Source organism: Pollicipes pollicipes, unplaced genomic scaffold (genome assembly GCF_011947565.3).
Source record: "Pollicipes pollicipes isolate AB1234 unplaced genomic scaffold, Ppol_2.1 Scaffold_4002;HRSCAF=4701_pilon_pilon_pilon, whole genome shotgun sequence".
Taxonomy (NCBI): Eukaryota; Metazoa; Arthropoda; class Thecostraca; order Pollicipedomorpha; family Pollicipedidae; genus Pollicipes; species Pollicipes pollicipes.
In genome coordinates this window covers 35,433,127-35,450,719 of record NW_023596420.1, presented here as the reverse complement: position 1 = coordinate 35,450,719, position 17,593 = coordinate 35,433,127, and the positions used below count along the sequence as shown (strand labels likewise).

At 48.0% G+C, this 17,593-nt stretch overlaps 1 protein-coding gene across 1 annotated transcript in view; it reads right to left on the bottom strand.

The window, feature by feature from the left end:
* Window positions 1-17,593, bottom strand: part of LOC119094428 (nephrin) — a 59,945-nt gene that overhangs the window by 35,824 nt on the left and 6,528 nt on the right. Inside the window, exons 2-3 of the mRNA XM_037217488.1 lie at window positions 17,021-17,158; window positions 5,232-5,364 (exon numbers count right to left, since the gene is read on the bottom strand). Coding sequence (XP_037073383.1) covers window positions 5,232-5,364; window positions 17,021-17,099 — 212 coding nt within the window. The 5' untranslated portion in view covers window positions 17,100-17,158. The remainder of the gene's footprint in view (window positions 1-5,231; window positions 5,365-17,020; window positions 17,159-17,593) is intronic.

Below are 17,593 nucleotides of genomic sequence, written 5' to 3'. Positions count from 1 at the left end.
CAAGCGGACGTCTGATGCTGATGTTAACGGCTGCAAGCAGGCAAGCGGACATGTCAGGCTGATATTAGCGGTGACAGGAGGGCAAGCGGACGTCTGATGACGTCAGCGGTGACAAGCGGGCAAGCGGACGTCTGATGCTGATGTTACCGGCTACAAGCGGGCAAGCGGACATGCCAGGCTGATGTTAGCGGTGACAGGAGGGCAAGCGGACGTCGGATGCTGATGCAGTTTCTGTCAGCACCCAAGAAAGCTGCTGCCAACACCGTGTGTACGCAAACCACCACTGCGAAGCAGAAAATCCGTGACACGTACCTCATTCAGTCGGGGATTCACTGTGACGCTATGGCTAATACCTGATGCCTGGTGTAATAACGACTAAAATTAGATCAGGAAGCGGTAAGCAAGATGATCCAGACGGGGCATCCAATGCCTCTGAGTCTCCCTCCCCCCACCGCCTCGCCAGGAAATGCGGCACACGGCACTGACGGCCTGCCGATCGCCCGCGATCCGGCGTGACTCACACACCGACCGCGCACACATGCCAGCCGGACAATGGCGGTCGATCGCCGCACCCGCAGGAACTCATAATGCATAATCTATTACGAGGTGATGCATCGTAAACCCCTAATGTCACGGGCCATTTAGCCAGAATGAGCTATCACGGTAAGATGTGTACGATCATGTGTTTCACCTGCTGTATAAGTAGTCAGGTAGCACCTCCACCGGCTCCTTTTCACGTTCATGTGCCTGGTTACTTCCATGCATCGGTCGTGGAATATTTATTGTCGGACGGCTTCTTGTATGAGACAATGCTATTCGGGCCTTACCGAGCCCATCGCCATTGTTTCTCACAAAACAGAGTCGAATAATTCTTTCACAGTGCAGCTAAAACGCATAATTTTTACTTCCATTTGTTTTGCTTTGTTCGCGACTTCTCGGGACATTCTGAACGCGCACCGCCCAATGCGACTTAAAATATTGAGCCGGCGCTTCTTTGGCGAGAAAGGTTACAGACATTAAACAGCACGAGTCCTGATGCTGCATTACAGCACATACTGGGCGATTTTTGTTACGGAGCCTAATATTGAACTGGCGTTGGTCGTTGGCAATATTGTTGTGTTGCATTAGATTAATCAAGATGTGATTTCCATTGCAGTGAATTTATATGTGATTTGGATTTAAACTGAAAGTGTGGGATGTGCCAGTTTCATCTATTACCGGTTTTTCGCCGACGAAATAAAACGATCAATCGATTATCCGGCACGTCTGGGAATATAAGGCACGTGCCTCACACACACACACACACACACACACACACACACACACACACACACACACACACACACACACACACACACACACACACACACACACACACACACACACACACACACACCACACACACACACACACACACACACACACACACACACACACACACACACACACACACACACACACACACACACACACACACACACACACACACACACACACACACACACACACACACACACACACACACACACACACACACACACACACACACACACACACACACACACACACACACACACACACACACACACACACACACACACACACACACACACACACACACACACACACACACACACACACACACACACACACACACACACACACACACACACACACACACACACACACACACACACACACACACACACACACACACACACACACACACACAACACACACACAACACACACACACACACACACACACACACACACACACACCAGACGAGGGCGATTGTCCGAACAAGAATTCAGTGCGCGACGCATTCACTTCAGTCGAGTCTGAGATGCGCACCGCGCATCTCAGACTGTGTTGTTGCCACCGTTGAACACCGTGTTGCCAGCAGCTAATCTTGGAAAACTAGCCAGAGCTTTTAGGTTTTCGGAATTATATTCCAGGTCGAGGGCAAATCTCGTATAATTTTTAGAGCTTGGTCAAGACAGGGAATATTTACCGCGCGACGCATAGCTCTGACCATTTACTGTGCGTGCCGTATCCATGAAGAAAATATGGGCTTCTTGAATGTGAATATAAATTAATCCGTAAATGATTATCGGTTATAATTCTTCGTTGAATACTTTTCTCGCGGCCGAATGCATCTCGTCCTAGATTGCCCATTAAACTTGACAGGTTCTTAAATAATGTTTTAACAAGCATGCATTTGGGGGCATGTTTTTACATTGGCTGTTTACCTTGTAGGAGTTTTGGCCTCATTTGCAAGCTACTTTTAAGGTAGCTTGCAAATGCCATGCCATTTAAATAGCCATTGCTGATCATCGGAAAGGAACTCAGGTGAAGTCGGTTTTTAGAAACAAAAAAGCAAGGTTAGTTGTTTAGTAAGAAACTCAGGTTGAAGTCAAGATTTTACGTGTAATTCAAGCTTTTCTCGAAAGTGCAATGTTATTGTAGGGCCTCAAATGAACTTTCCGTTGCTGCTAATATCAATAGTTCGGTCGAAATACCTGCAGGGGTATCTTTTTCAAAACAACCAAAAGACTAAAGACATTCCCTTTCAATCAGCTGTGAGATGCACGCAATGCTCGCACATCTAGCCCCACGAAAGCTTCGTGGCAAGTGAGCATTGCCGCCGGACGCTTAGCAATTGTCCATGGCCCGATGCTGGTACATTTGTCCTTACCATACAAAGCGAGGCTCGGCTTCCAAGTTCCACAACACAGGATACATTAGCTGAACACGCTCCACTTTGTAGCGGCCCGCACCCACTTATGCTTTGCCGGCAAAAGATTGGCGAATGCGAAACGCTGCGGCCAATCTATTACATGTCAAGCTAGCTTGACTCATCACGATGAATACGTAAGTTGCAAGCGAGGTGGGGGGAGTGGATTCCGACAATTCCATTACGCACAGAAGGCTCAATGGAAGAATAATAGATGGGCTAGAATAAAACTGTATACGGAATATACAATACATGATCTGGCCGCGGCATGGCCGGCGGCGTAACGTGACGCACGGCGGGCATCCAGCACACACGGGTAGCTACCGAAAACACCCACCGGAAACGTGGGGGGACCGACAGACCGGGCCCTCTACCGACTGAGGCCTACATATACGGCTGCAGGTTGCGATGCAAGCAAATAGCTAGACTGTTGTCAACAGCTGATAAATATGCCTGAAATACGAGGATTAACCATTACGTCAGCGTCGTCGGCTTATGGTGCAATACTCGCGTTACCGACCCAGTCAGGATTCACCGCGGTGGAGACCTGCTCTCTAACAAAACAAAACGACGGATCAAGAGCTGCAGTTCTGTGTCATAACTTTTAAGGATTAACCATTACGTCAGCGTCGTCGGCTTATGGTGCAATACTCGCGTTACCGACCCAGTCAGGATTCACCGCGGTGGAGACCTGTTCTCTAACAAAACAAAACCACGCATCAAGAGCTGCAGTTCTGTGCATCATAACTTTTAAGGATTAACCATTACGTCAGCGTCGTCGGCTTACGGTGCAATACTCGCGTTACCGACCCAGTCAGGATTCACCGCGGTGGAGACCTGTTCTCTAACAAAACAAAACCGACGCATCAAGAGCTGCAGTTCTGTGTCATAAAGCAACTTTATTTGCTTTGATTTCGACTGGAACCCTTTCGGCCGTTAATTTTTGCCTCAGTGCTGCGCGATGGAGAAGAGTGCCTGGTACGTCAAAACTACATGTGCCTGAGAGTCCCCGTCACCGAGAGAGCCAGACACATCAAAATCACAAGGTGGTTTGGCGAGTCTTTAAACTCCCTTGTGTCGAAATGTGAGGTCCCTAGGTCATAATCTTCGGTGACAATAAGGTCAACTAAGATAAAACTTCACATTGGTGTCCAAAGTGCCAACGAGGCCTCCTTATTCAAGCGCCCTGAACACAGGTACCTGCTCATAGACAAAGATCACTGGTGTCCGTTTTTGGTCAGTGGCCTTGTTTGACATTGAGAGGGTCATGGTGGCCAATAACCTAAGGACTGCTTTTGATTTCTTTTTCAATTTAAATAAGCGAAAGACTTACGCTAGGTGGCATCTCCTAAAAACAAAAGGCTGATCTGGGTCATTTTGGGTCAGTGATCCACCCCGAACTTGACAAGTCCAAAAGTAAAGTGGTAGTTGTCTGATACTTTCCATGCCATCAACAAATTTAAAATAAGCATCAGCAGCTACCCATAAAGCAAGTTCTTCCATCAAACCAGAGTTGTTTTGTCCTCGGTCTGACGTTGACATCTGACACGAGCTCAATGGAGTTTTTTTTGTAATTATAACTTCAAATGTCCGATCGTCTAAGGAATTATCCCAGCAATGCATGGCTTATTCTAACGCTCCGTTTTCGCATCAGATTGAAGCATTCCCTAGAAATTACCTCCGCTGGCAGTGACGTTCTGACTCTGACCTGTCAAAGTTTAGCGACTTCGCAAGGCACATCTTTTTTGTCACATCAAAATACCTGTTGTTTAATTGCCAATAACTTTGCAAAGTTTGGCGCAGCTAGCTGCGTCATTCGGAAATTATTTTGAAAACAAATTATAAGAGGGGCCCAAATGATTCCCACACGAGTGCGTGTTAAGCCCCTCAGGGTAGAGATGATTGATTCAGACGTGATCGCGCTGCCCTAGAGTTTGCAAAGAAACGTTTTGTATCAATTCATGCATGATGCCGCAGTATTACACGTTTTATATGACTTTTAAGCTCACTCCTTCGAGCTGGAGTCATGGCCTTTTTTTAAAGTCGCACGAACTACATGTTGTGTCCTAGACGCTCGAAAACGTACACTTTTACGGAGTTTGAATTACGCAGCATTTCTTTGCATTCGTCTGCTTCATATTGTTATTGCAGAGCACGATCACAGCCTTCTATAACAAAACAATTGGAGGTAAAATCAGTCAGAATTAGGATAGCTTCCACTGGTAGTTCTCGACCACAGCCCCGCGGTTGACGGGATATGAGCTCAGAGAGACCCCTCACGAGCTCAGTGGCACAACTGCCATCATTCAGCTAAAGCAACAACCGCTCCTACGGCTAAGGTCACCACTACAGTAACATGACCTGATCACGCGTATCAATCATGCAGCCACTAGACCAATGCACCGCTAACTAACATCAGCTGCGAGCACATTGTCGGCAAACCGTCCACCAGGGAACGCCGGAACCAGGTGAAGGGGGGGGGGGGATGACTCACGTGTAGAACGGCAGCTTGGAGCCCAGTCGATACCAGAGCACCAGCTCCAGTTTGTCGGACGGGTCGGGCGTGCTGGCCTGGCAGGGCACCGTCACAAGGCCGTCCACCACACCCACTACGGTCCGCACGGGCACTGCAACCGAACGGCCGCAGCGTCACAGCGGGGCGGGTCAAGACGTAGCACAGCCGGGGAGCACAGAGGGCGCCGGACGGAAGCAACGCAAGAGGCGGTGAAAGGGGCAGGACGGGTGGCCCGTGCAGGGGGCCGTAAAGGGCCGTGCGCGGGGTTCGGGCTGGTCGTACAGGGGCGACGAGAGTGGGAAGTGGCAAAGGAAGGTCAAAAAGATTGTTGCGTGTTGGTGTTGCAGCACGCCAAGTCGGCGTTGTGGCGGTACAACATGTCACACTGGTCGCCTCATAGACGATAAACACTGAGCTAACGGCCTGACCCTCAACCCAGGACTGTCCAGAGCGCAGAACAACGGATAACGGCACAAGGAGACGGCACGGGCGTCTCCCAATATGCAACATTTTTCCAAAGTGATTTCGAGCTAATCTTGATCTATAATCACAATTGAGGATCGTATTCACGTCCACAATCTATAATCACAATTTCGCGGATAGAGTAGTTGTTTGGACCGTCTGTTGCGTCAGCGTAGAAGCAAACACAACCAACGTGGACGATAGTCCGAACAAGTATCACATATGTCATACCAATGCATATTCTCAATCCTGCCGAAGAAACTCTAATAACACTTTTATGCAAGGGTAATCGCAACTGGATGTCGTATTCTTGAAGAGAAAGAATTACAGACATGTTCGCAGTTTTTTACCTTTAGAAAGCAGGATAGAAGGAAATGTTCCACATTTTAATATACTGAGACAAGCATCAGATATAAGTTCACTGGCAGCTATTGGCATGCTGCCCGAGACAAAAAATCGTTATTTAGTAAAGATGCTCCTCAAGATGTGATGATTTGATTGCGTCGTGAAACGTTTGTATGACATCAGAGGGACTGCCACACTGGCCGTGCGAATTTGTTATCGCAGCGGACGGGCTGACTCACTTGTGGTACTTAAGCTTCTCGACAGGTGCCGCACTATCGGTGCATTATTGGCAGAACCCAAATGTCGTTATGTGTGCGTGTTTTGGGCCTTTCTCTTGATATCCTTGCATATTAATATGTGATTCTACATTGCTATCTCACATTCATTTGCTCGATTGGAGCTCTATTCCTAAATTATTTGATTCCCAGTCTTATTTCCACCATAACTAGCACCAGTGTCCAAATTTCTGTGCTGTGTGGCACAATACGTTACTCGTGCTCGAAATTTGCACTGCATGTATTACATTGTTTTAAAGCCATTTAAACCCCATTAGGTGCTGGAAATCGTGCTAATATACGTCAGACACTGACTCGGCGACTATCTTTATATTGGTGTTGAGCACCGCGTGTCTATGAGTTGGCAATATTTGTGTCACGTTTCTATGGCACCATGCACGCCTTAGGTGACCTAGGAATGGCGTGCACGAAATGGTCCGCACAAGTTCGCGAGCTTTTTGTTCAGAAACCAGAGGGATTGCTTCAGGAGCGACAGGGGTGAACACTGCACTGTATAATCATCAGAATGTTCATCTCAGTTCAAAATCAACAATATGGAATGCAAATGTGGAACACCCGCTGTAACTGAGATTTGACATAACCTGTGAATGGTTTTACTTTTATACGCAGTTCTGAGAATGTTCTAGCAAGTCCCAGTTCCCTAGTTCCTTCTACCTGCTCTGGTGAGCTTCTAAAGTTACATCCTGTTGGCGCAAAACCCTTAATTGCTTATTTCTGGAGATGTTTGTGGAAACTTGTGGTTTAATTGCATTGTACGTGAAAGAGTTAAATCAACCCGCCATTACTTCCAAGCGGAAACCAAGCCACTGTCGGACGGCAAGCAGCCACCTATGGTATGTGCTGCGACGCTAGCTACGAGCAAGACGACCTAATTATCCGCCCCGGAGGCCGCTCCTCGGGCGTTTGAACGGACCTCACGCGCTGCCCGCACACCAGCCGGCACTGCTGTTATACTGAGCTGACAAACTGCTGGACAGCAGCACAGCGGGAACTTGGTCGGGGACGGGGAGAGGTTTGGTTCTGTCTGTTTCATGCGCCAACATGCGCTTACTTTCACATGTTCTCGGGATTGGCGGGGCCAGCATCTACCCAAAGTCAGTCAACTCCAGTGTTTATGATTGAAACAAACCCGATACGACACGGTGCGTCACTTCAAATAGCACGCATTCTTTCTGCATATCAGTCACGCATCACACCATTCCATGAATGGGACTTCACGCCCCTAGTTGCTAAGCATTGGTATCCTTCTCGGGTCCTGGGTAACATACAGACAAGACTGTAGGCCTTCAAAATTTGCTTGTGCGAGTTACAATCAACGGTCAATGCCGGTCTAATCAACGGCCTCCACAAACAATCTTGAGTTTAGATGTTCCGCGGACCTTGATCTTTATAGAACTGTGGATAGCCGAACCATTAGCCTAAATGCGAGAACAATCATGAATGCCTGCCGATCACTTTCCAGGTAAAAGTGGTCTTAGACAGAATGAAGACCTATGCAGACTTTCTCAGAATGGCATGCAATATTGACCGCATCGCAAGACCAAAACATGAATTAAACTCAGGATGTCATCCTTTGTAATTCATGCGTACTTAAGTACACATGAATTACAAAGCAGTATGTATACCTAAGCGAATGCAATCCCCACGATGCAGTCCTGCCATGTAATCAGAGTTCCGCTTAAATAAGGGAGTATTTCTGGAAACTGTCATGGGCGAAATCACCGTCAAACAACTTGCGTGACAAGGCGGGTGAGAAGAGGCGGTCCCAAAGTGATGCTACCAAACGGCAGCCACTGCCTGCTCGCGATGCTCTGAGTCAAGACGACGCGATTGAACTCCGTTCTCTAGTGCGGCACATTTTGTGTTTATGCCTGCTTGACTATTTATTGTCGTTCGAATTGCCTTTCAACGCCTGATGAATAGGAACAGAAATACTTCGCCGCTAAGCACTCCATTTCAAGCATGGTGTTAAAATGTATTTTCATAGAAGTCTAATCTAAGGGTGGAAGACCACGGCGGGACAGGTAGAAGCGATCGGTTATATCATATGGAACCTGTGTTGTTGCATAAGCAAAAACAAGGTGAGAATTGAATCCACCTTCGGTTTCGGATGTTCGCCACCAAACGAGTGTAGTGCATCTGGGAACATGTCTCGCTGTAAGAGCTTTTGCAAGAACCTGGTGGAACACAGCACAGTTCAATAGTGTTGGGCATATCGACTGGATACATTTGGTAGTTGGTACATTCGCTATTTGATACTGCCGTACAGCTGGGATCGTTAGTGCCTTTATCTTTGGATTCATCACCTGTATTGGCAAGCGTTCGAGTCCCCCTACTCCCACTGATCCTGGAAGTAGTAGATTTTGCTCTCTCTGGTAGTGCTTTTGCCAGCTATTCCTAGTTGTTCGCCCGCAGCAACACAACCTATTGTGACTTTCATTAAATTGGTGTGCAGGTGTTGGGTAAGAATTTTGAAATAAAAATCGGGCCGGTAGAGGTGGTAAGCGGCCGTTGCCCTGGTGAGGCAATTCACTGTAGATGATCGGTAACAAGCGCATTATTGTGCGTCGCACCCCGCTGTATTTGTATCAAGCTAAAAATCACTGATTTGGGCATAAAATAATTAATATGCACCGAAACTATTGGGTACGAACACAACTTTTCTGGCAGCGCCGCACTCTGTTCTTAAAAAGAGGGAGTGTATGTGGATTTCTAACAGTTGTATTGTACCTAGTTGCGACACATCTTGAAGGTTTCCATAATGTCTGTGTACCAAGTTCGAATGTCAGCAGAGAAAGATTCGTCCAAAATGTCCGGAGTCTCTTTCTTTTGGCGGCCATCTTCTTTCCATGAGACCAAAAAAGCACGCTTTTGCGGCATCTGTCAGCTGTATCTAAGGGTAAAATAAGTGATGAGAAATCTGTTTACACAGACGTATGCATGCATCGTGCTTCACATGCATCATCAGTATTTATTTTTATCTTCACTAATATTTTCTTACTCCCTCTCTTCTCAACGGAAGAAGCCTCTTCTAGGAATAAAGCTAACACAGTCCTGTCACCACATTCCTGCTCCACAAAATCGCACGCTTTGATTCGGAAAATATATTTGCCCTGGCCTGGTGGAGGCAGTGCTTAGCAACGCACAGGGTGTAAGGAATTCTGAGATTTCGTATTGTGATCAGTTCACCAGCTTTTTCCCCAGGCTAAGTAATACTCAGTTTGCGAATGGTAAAGAAGTCGCACTGACTATACCAAACCAGTTCGCTTTATAGAAACAGCGAGTCTACGCGAAGTCTATCACCTGAGAACTCTTGCCTAAAACATATGAGCTGCATTCCTGTCTTACTCATAGCATAGCCAAAATGCTGTCGGGATCTATCATACTGATAGTAAGGAAAAATTACCACACACCAACGCATCAGCTGGGACGCGTTGGTAATGCGATAGGAAAACCCCGAGCAACTGTGGCATTGCAAATCTGGTTGACGACGTTTTCCGGCACGCGCAGGTCGTGCAAAGGTACTGCGGGATGCGATGGCACGCGCGAGGATCTCAGGTCGGTCGGTGTCGAGCGCGACCGGTGGCGGTTTCCGCTGAGCTCGTTCGGCCCTGCTGGCCGGACGCCCTGGTCGTTTGTCAGCCGTCCGTGCACTCTCTCCATTAGAGGGGCGCCAGGGCTATCACAGGGGTCGTTACTCGGCCGGCTGACGCGCGCCGGTCGGTCAGCGCGGTCGGAAGACCATGTCATGCCCGCCGGCACCAGCGACCGTCGCTGGAGCGATGGTCTCGCTCTCACGCACCGACCCGTCGCCAGAGAGCCGCCGCTCGGCTGATTTTCGAGACGGCTGATTTCCGAGACAGGAAGCGTATGGGATCAGACAGCCGCCGATCGGCTGATTTCCGAGACAGGAAACGTATGGGATCAGAGAGCCGCCGCTCGGCTGATTCCCGAGACAGGAAGCGTATGGGATTAGAGAGCAGCCGATCGGCGGATTTCCGAGACAGGAAGCGTATGGGATTAGAGAGCCGCGGCTCGGCTGATTTCCGAGACGGGAAGCGTATGGTATCAGAGAGTAGCCGATCGGCGAATTTCCGAGACAGGAAGCGTATGGGATCAGAGAGCCGCCACCCGGCTGATTTCCGAGATAGGAATCGTATGGGATCAGAGATATGCAGTGCGGGTAAATTTCGACACATGAAGTGCATGGAATCAGAAGCGCTGCTAGGGTGGCTTCGTGGATAAAATGCATATAGAATTAGAGAGGCACTGTTCGGATAATGTCCTAGGCAAAAAGCGTATGGGTTTAGAGCCATTATGTGTGCAAAATCATGTTAACGGATTTTTTTAATCGCCGTCGACTTTTATCGGTTTCATAGAGGCCGATTATGTCTAGAGCCAGAGGTTCACGTGCCTCTGATGGCATCCACGCCGCAATGCATTACGTCCCATCGTGAAATGCGGAACTGATCAGGCAATAATGACCCCTACCAGCATAACCATTCGGGCTGGGCAATTGTTCGGGCGATAACGTAACGAAAGACGGTGGAAATTGTGGGGGCTGGTTGCCGCGATGGAAAAACGTGTATTTTTTCCCTCCACTTCTTTAATCACCTGCACGTTGGTGACGATCAGACTCCGAGCTAAGGCGCTCAAAATAGGGTGTCTCTCCGGCGAAAACATACAGTTTGTCGACGGTTTCTCGGCAAAACCTGAAGAGCGGTACCAAGCTCCAGCCTGACCCGGCGAGCGCGCTTTCGATGCGATGAAAAACTTCGCTGCTGTTGGCAGGAACTGCGAGTAACTGGAGAACCAGCACGTGGAAACAAGGACTAGTAAGTCGGTGGATACTGAACCAGTTTCCCGACAGCAATTTGAATGAAAAAGGTCGAACAAAAAAAGTCGAAGGCGACAAAAGTCGGCAGGGATAAAAGGGGAATCGGTAAAATGCCGTAAAACAAAAGTTCGAAAGAGAATCACGTGGACAAGCATATAAACCGATTCGGAACAAGTCGACAGACAAAAAGTCGAAAGGGATAAACTCGACAGGGATAAAAGTGGAAAGGAAGAAAGGTAAAATGACAAAACGTCGACAGGGATAAGAATAGAAAAGAAATAATTCGAAAGACAGACCATCGGCAGGGATAAAGTCTACTTAGATATCTAAAAACACCAGTGGTCAAAATGATTCAAATTAGAATTCATCAGGATATCGCGCCTGGCATGAGAAGTGGATAAAGCTGTGGCATGGAGGGAGACAGATGAAGCTGGATGGGACGGGACGGGACGGGTCGGGTCGGGTCGGGTCGGGTCGGGTCGGGTCGGGTCGGGTCGGGTCGGGTCGGGTCGGGTCGGGTCGGGTCGGGTCGGGTCGGGTCGGGTCGGGTCGGGACGGGACGGGACGGAACGGGACGGGACGGGACGGGACGGGACGGGACGGGACAGGACGGGACAGGACGGGACGGGACGGGACAAGACGGGACGAGGCGGGATGAGACGGGACGGGACGGGAGCGGCCGGTACCGTACGGGACCAGGTTATACCAGAAGGGACCGGAGAGAACAGACGAGATGAGAGTGGATCAAATGGAACCGGACGAGACAGCGTCGAGCCGGATGACACCAGACGAGACCATGTGTGACCCCGGATCTGAGGTCACCGGACGTCACCAGACGTTACCGGTCGAAACGACGGGACAGAACGGGACGAGACGGGACACGGCAAAACCGGACCAGACAGAACGAGATCACACCAGACTGAACGGAGCGTAATGCTCTCGGATAGGCAGGATGGAACCAGACAGATTTAAATCTAGCTTCCAGGGAGAGATGCTACCTAAGCATCTAAACACAGCTCCAAAATAAACGTTTCAATTCGCTTGTAACACCACCTTGGCTCTCGCCGGTCGCCCGGCGGCGCGCGGCTCCGGCATCTCCGACGCTTTAAGGTTCGGAGAGAAAGAAATCCGAGCTGCGTAGGGCAGCCGCAGGACAGTGGACGGTGTCTGTTGTACGACTGTAGCGGCAGTGAATCAGCGTGTGAATCAGGAAAACCCCAAAACCCCATACTGTGAGGGGCCGCTCCAGACATTGCACTATGGTGCTTGATATGAGCGAGGAAGGCCTCTGGCCTCTGGTTATCCGGCCTCTCGTTATCCGGCCTCTGGTTATCCGGCCTCTGGTTATCCGGTCTCTGGTTATTCGGCCAGGGACGTAATTTTGCAAACTAGGTAGCGAGAGAGAATGGGGGGGGGGGGGGGGGAGAGCAGATGAAAATGACGCAACCTTCCTTTAAAAACGCTAATAAATGGACTTCTCTTCAGATTCGACAAACTTTGTCTGCAAAGTTAGAGAAGGGGAGTGGGGCTCCAGCCCCCCACCCAACTTGAAACATTATGAGTACACAGGTTTCTATACCGAGTTATCGATCTACAGTATGTCATATACTGCGGTATCGGTTAAAGAAAGCTGTAGATCAAATATTCATTACATTTTTAGCACTCGACACTTCAAGCTGTGCTTATGGTACGGAATATGTTATCATAAGCACCTAGCAATACTTCGCAATGTCGGTTTTTATCCCTCTTTTCTAATTGTCTTTGTTTTGTGTTGTATATTTTGACTAATTCCCGTCACTTTCAACACCTATTAATTTAAAGTCTTTGGAATTTTTAATTCTGTTTATTTCCGGCTTTACTTTTGTCCCTGGCGACTTGCTGCCCCTTGAACTTTTCCGACCCCACTTTTATCCTTGTTCACTTTTATCCCTTTTGAATTTGTGTCCCTCCACTCTTTCCGGTTCGGTCTTCATCCCAGCCGACCTTGATCGCTCGATTTTTTCGTTCGGCTTTTTTCATTCGACGTTTGTCCGGACACCATTGCACCAAACCTAAAGGAGGCTTTTAACTAACCATTGACGCTTTTCACCAGCCTAGGACCACCAGGAATGCTATCACACAGCTTGGTGTTCAAGTAAGGCACACACCCATCAATCTCTCACGAAACCTGCATTGCCAAGCTCTACAATAGCGACCGAAATGACAGGCAAGGCCGAGGGAGCGAGGGACTTCATCACAGTAATCTCGCTCTGACATGCCCCCTTAGTTCAAACAGATCCAATAGTCTGTCGACGAGAGTTACACCGTGACTGTGAGCAAAAGGCAAGGCCGGTCCCTAAAGGTGACGAGTCTCGACTTGACTGAACCAGAATTTTCAGCTTTACGTCGGAAGCTCCAGACTAAGTAGCCGACCTGGCCACTCCGTCGCAGGTAGGCAACACCGAGAAGGTACTGCACAGGGAAGAACGGTAACCGAAAGATGGACTGGCATAGGAATTCAGCGGCAGCAGGAATGCAATGCGCAGCGGTCTCTAGCCCACACTTGCTACACCTATTGTTTCGGATATCTCTAGCCTGCCATCGCCATACCTATTGTCTCGGATATCTCTAGCCTGCCCATCGCCATACCTATTGTCTTCGTATATCTCTAGTTTGCCCATCGTCATACCTATTGTCTCGGATATCTCTAGCCTGCCCATCGCCATACCTATTGTCTTCGTATATCTCTAGTTTGCCCATCGTCATACCTATTGTCTCGGATATCCCTAGTCTGCCCGTCGCCATACCTATTGTCTCGGATATCCCTAGTCTGCCCATCGCCATACCTATTGTCTCGGATATCCCTAGTCTGCCCATCGCCATACCTATTGTCTCGGATATCCCTAGTCTGCCCATCGCCAGACCTATTTTCTCGGATATCCCTAGCCTGCACTTGTCATACCTATTTTCTCGTAGATCTCTAGCCTGCCAATCGTTATACCCATTGCCTCGAGTTACTTGCTTTGCTCCAGCAAATGGTTTATCGCCGGTAACTCGGCTGATTGTGTTACAGTACTAAATGCAAGCATAAACAGAAACACCCACGAGATAGGTCGGATCAACTTTCGCCCATAAAATCAAATCCAACTATCGCGAATAGCTTTTCGTTGTGCTGGACAATTCTTTATTACAGAGACATCGCCGGGCATCCCAGCTAGTATCTTACTATCTAATCGCAACGTTCTAAACAAGCTCCGCGAATTTCTCAACAGCACGCCTGTGGCACTTGGGAACAGGAAAGAATGCAGACCATTTAAGTGCTTGGCACCGTTTCCGATCAGAATTTAACGTCAGGTAAAATCTCGAGTTCATCATGAAGACAATCGATCGTCGTTCCTGAAGTGACTTCAGCCAGAGACGCGGGGTAAAGTTCCAAATGAACTGCTGTTCCCATTGGTTTGGAATCCACATTTAATTGGTCGGACGAGCAGAAATTGCATGCTATCTTCGGCGCATTAAATCGAATGCCTTTTACCCGAATGAACGACTCGACGCTGGACAAATGTCGCCTTACTGTAGAGGACATCTGCACCGATTTATCTGATTAAACCAGGGAGAGGCCTTTTTAGAAGTGGTTCACGACCGTATGTCACGAAAATCACGTTCAATGCCCACATGGCGCATGTTCTCAAATCCCTTCAAAACTAAATCGCTGGTGTGCAGACGTCAGGGAAGTCTGTCGTCCGAGCCAGAATATGAACTGCGCTGCGAGCGGGTTCAGCTTGTGCGAGAACCGGGCACAATCACACACTCGCACAGACGCATGACGCGCGGCCACGGTCTGTGAACAGCAACAGGCGGGGCGTGACATGGCAAGATGCCCGAGGAGGAGTAGACATCAGGAGGAGTAGACATCAGGAGGAGTAGACATCAGGAGGAGTAGACATCACAGGGCTCCAGACCGAAGTCACCAGCTATGATTATCGAATCTGCATTTTAAAACCTAACTCTGATCTATCCGTAGCAATCCTCAGCATTATTTCATCAGCTTTCCTCTTCCCACGTGGAGGTGTGCGTTGCTGACTCCATGTCATGGATCTTCCAGCAGGATCGGTAGTTTTTCCCGCTCAGGAATCCCCAAGTTTGAGCGTGGATTGGTTTGGAGCAGGTGAATCCAATGTTTGCAGGCTGCTGCTACTATTTGTGGCCACATTTTTAAGCGGACTCAGGAAGCAGTGTGTAAACACCGATTTCAAAGACTTCCATTAGCCTGTTGCTGACAGATGAAATGAGCTACGGGGACGGTACTAACACGCCCGCTTCATTTGTGCGTCGTCAAACACCGGTCATATAGATGTGCCCTCTTTCCTGGAGGCCCGTTCATTTCCGAACGGTTGGCGAAAAGAAGGAGTAACAAGGATCGCAATAAACAGACAGCAACAAAGCTAGAAGCAAGAATAATTAAATATACTATCTTGCTTTGAGCCGTAACAAACTCGAAAGGCGAGCAGCGTACCTGACTGCATGTCATAAAGCATTAAAACGGCATAGTGAATACGAACTAAATCTGTTACACAGCTTTACGCGCTGGATTGCAGTGTTTCAAAGCACAATTATTGAAACACTTGTAGGGAGTATCCCATCTTTTTGTACTTTTCACGTACTGTTACATCAGGTGCATACGATGTGATTAGTAATACCAGTTTACTTCCAATCCCTCTGAATGCTTCAGAACTTCAATTTGAAGTAGCCGACCATGCGAGATAAATCTCATTCGCCTCCCTGCTCACCATTATGAAGGTAATACATTCGATTTGCTTTGCTATTTCCCACTCGTGTGTTCTGTAATTTTTGCAACGCACTAATGTGTGAAAATATTTGTGGATAACTGCTACGAAAGCTTAAAACACCCGGTTTAAATAAACACATCTGCGAACGTGAAGTTTTATCCCTCGACATCAGCGAAAACTTATACCATGACTTTTATTTCTCTCTTATGGCATTTAACGCAGTGGCTCTTTTAGAGGCGAACTTTGGCTTTGGGAACGGGAGCATCACATGATCCATGTGTGGTACTGGTTCAAAATTCAACCAATGCACGTGTGGGTAGCAGGTTTTTGTTAGCTGGGCCGATCATAAACTTTCTTTCATTCGCGCCAGTAGAGGTGCACACTGGGGTTGTTATGACGACGTGGTCGCGACTACAGGGTAGAAGCGTAGTACTGTTACAAAGCGTTGACAGCGTAATTGGGATTCGAAAATAATTAAAATGCGTTCCTTATTGAGTTTTGCGGTACCGCAGTGACACTACTTGGTGTCATCTTAAGACGTAGCTAGTCCTGAGGTTTCACCGAAGTATACTTTTGAAATATGCCCCAAAAGATGGGACACTCTCCTTAAGGTGCTTGAGAAGTGAATGCGGTTTATTGGACACGCTGAGAAGCTATAACAATCCAGCACAAATAGGCCATTTGTGTACGTGGCTCTATTCGCCAAAAATATCTAACGCCACTAGATCGACAACATCAATATTGAATTACTTGCACGCGTTTGCAATGGAAAACAGGGGATCTGTTTCATTCATGAAAGTGTATCGTCTGCAACGTCTGACTTATTGTAACCCACTCACTGGCCATCGAGGGTGTGTTTGCTGATCGTGGATACTGCTTACAGCATTGACTACTTATAACCAAAGTTATTATTCAGATTACAAATCCACTGCAAGCAAAGCGCCAGAATAATGATCGTTTTATACATAAATCATTCAGTTTTGAATTACATATTCAGTTAGAACACATTTAGTTATTGACAGCGATAAACAATTTCAGTATTTTGCATGCGTAACTCACCTCCGTTGATGTCGATTTGGCTATTGACGCAAGCCAACCAGAAGTTAAAACATAATGTGATAACCGTCCAAGTTATCATTGTGTATGCCACTTGCTCACTGGAAGATTTTCCTCCGCCATTTGGCTTCTTCCAAATATCTGCAACATTCAGTAGTCTGTATTAGTTACCTACGTACATGCCATGTATGATCGACACAGCCAAGTCGTCACATCTCGGTTCAAACGGTCAAAGTTCCTCAGCAGCACTGCCTCTACATTGAAATCCCTGTGGCAACAGCGATAGAACACAGCTCTGGCAATCCTGTGGCTGTGGGCTCAAATGCACGAGGAAGCAGGTTGTCTGATCAAACTATACACAGAGCGCCTTGATGGCAACTGGCCGGAGAGCAGCATTCTCCACGAGCCTGTGCGACATAAGCAGAGGAACAATTAGTCGCTGGACTGGAGTGACAATTCAAGCTCGGCTTAGCACTCTGAGCTCAATGTAATCCACGTAAAGTAACTATAAATATGTTTATGCATACAGCCTCCAAGAAGTTCCGTTCGACAGTGCCTGAGCATCATGCCGCCAAC